Raw genomic sequence first — 2,165 nt, 5'->3', positions numbered from 1 at the left:
AGAGAGAGAGAGAGAGAGAGAGAGAGAGAGACAGAGACAGTGACAGAGACAGAGAGAGAGAGAGAGAGACAGAGAGAGAGGGGGGAAAGAGTCCTCCACTTCTACTCATATTGACACTTGAAAACACACGCACAGGATTATAAAACACAAACGCATGCTTTGCACACAAACACACGCACGAACCTATTCACGCACATACATAAGATTATAAAACACAAACGTATGCACTACACACACACACACACACACACACACACACACACACACACACACACACACGCTGTTGTTATTACCGATCCAGTGTTGTTATAGATCCAGACGTTGATCCACACACTGTGAGTGGTGGAAATACAGACAGGTGGACACAGAGGGAGAGGACAGACAGTCTGAGATTACGTCAGTGGCCTTGTTAGGAGAGACAGAAAGTCTGGTTGTATGGTGGTGGTCTTGTTAGGAGAGACAGAAAGTCTGGTTGTATGGTCGTGGCCTAGTTAGCACAGACAGAAAGTCTGGTCATTAGAATGAAACAAGTATTGGAAGAACCTATGTCTGACTTACAAAGTAAGAACATGCTATGATTACACACACTTCCTCATAAACAGAAGGTATTTAGTTTCTTCTTTCTTTCTTTCTTTCTTCAGAGAACCACACAACTAACTTTTTCTGTGTCTACATGATAACTGTCAACAAATACAGGTTACAACAAGTCCTGTATAAGACGGCCACTTGTCTTAGATGGCCACTTTTCTCCTTGCCAATAGGTGGCCGTCTTACACAGGTCCGACTGTACTTGCGTCATGACATGGCAAAATCAGGCGCTCATCAATTTTGGGGCATATTTAGTTTTATTTATTTAATCTTAAAGACTGTTCGTTCTTTTAATGAACCAAAAAATTACTTCCCTTCTATCTTGAATAGAAGTCGAGGTATCTGCGACTGAAGGAGGTGGGGGTCTCCTGGAGTCAAAAGTAAAATTGGTGAGAAAATGACTACCAAAGTTTGTGTATTCTTGGAAACTGGAAATTTACATTTTTTGTGCCTTTGATCAACCTTTTTTCGGCAAAACGAAAACAGAAATTTGTTTTTAGACGGACACAAAAGGTTTTGAGCAAAAAAAAACATTAGATGAAAGTGGGTTAACAGGCTGTAAACTGACAACTTCCTTGATTTCATTACCTTTTATGAGCGGCAGATTTCACCCCGATACAACACTGTTTTTCATGTTAGTTTTGCCTGCTTCAGTTGAAAGGTGTACGTGGTCACATGTGACAAGAACCTCTCGCTCCACGGACAAACAGAAGGCACTAAACCAAAAAAAAACCCACATCACAACTGACAGGAGAAAGATAAAACTTCCAGCTACTTTTCTAATCATCCACTAATCTTTGTGTGAACAGACCTGGAAGGATGCTGAACTTGTTGTGAGTGTAAAAAATAATAAGCACATAAAAGTGCAGTTGAAGTTTTCAGGTAAATATAGTCTAGGACAGGAGGAAGCTGAGGGACTGGCAAACAAACACAAAATTTTTTAAATAAAATTAATTTATAAATAAATAATAAATAAATGTTTAAAAAAACAAAAAAACTAGAAAAAGAATAAAAGCCAGGATACAATACCTCCATCTGAGAAGTCCTTTCCGATGTTTTTCTTGGGCCGGGACAAGGGCACTCTGTCCACCCACTGATACAGACTCTCCAGCTCCACATCGTCAAAATAGTCTTCCATGTCGACTCGGGTGATGCCGTTATATCCGCGGCGGGCGAAGACGTACTGAGCCATGACGAGAATGTTGTGTCTCTGTTCCCCACTCAAGCAGTTAGCTTTCCTTTGATGTCATATTGTCCTGGTCAAATAGAAAGGTGGATACAGCATTTCATAAAACTGGATTTTGGTAGCTGATGTTTGGTAGCTGAGTACCGGTAGTGTGGGAATCAATAATTATTCATGATTTTCTCTTCAAACATCTTCAGAATGCTACCATGTGTTATACCTTACATCAGGACATACCAGCACACTTTCTCTCTCTGCGTCCCGTCTATGATCTAGTAAAGACTCAACTAATCTTTACTGCCATTGTAATTATATAAGACACTGCTCATACAAAATATAAATCACGTGTTGTGTTATTACCCATTTGGGAGTATGGTGAACGAGTAATTTATTG

The 2,165-nt window shown here is 40.0% G+C and overlaps 1 protein-coding gene across 1 annotated transcript in view; it reads right to left on the bottom strand.

The window, feature by feature from the left end:
• Positions 1-1,617: 1,617 nt before the first annotated feature.
• LOC106014042 (sperm flagellar protein 1) overlaps positions 1,618-2,165 on the bottom strand; it is a gene marked incomplete at its 3' end in the record, with an annotated part of 2,520 nt that continues 1,972 nt past the window's right edge. The window contains 1 exon segment of the mRNA XM_013091054.2: positions 1,618-1,844. Within this exon segment, the coding sequence (XP_012946508.1) occupies positions 1,618-1,780 (163 nt within the window).

Source organism: Aplysia californica, unplaced genomic scaffold (genome assembly GCF_000002075.1).
Source record: "Aplysia californica isolate F4 #8 unplaced genomic scaffold, AplCal3.0 scaffold01952, whole genome shotgun sequence".
Taxonomy (NCBI): Eukaryota; Metazoa; Mollusca; class Gastropoda; order Aplysiida; family Aplysiidae; genus Aplysia; species Aplysia californica.
The sequence above is the reverse complement of the archived record's forward strand: the minus strand, read 5'-3'. Positions and strand labels throughout refer to the sequence as shown.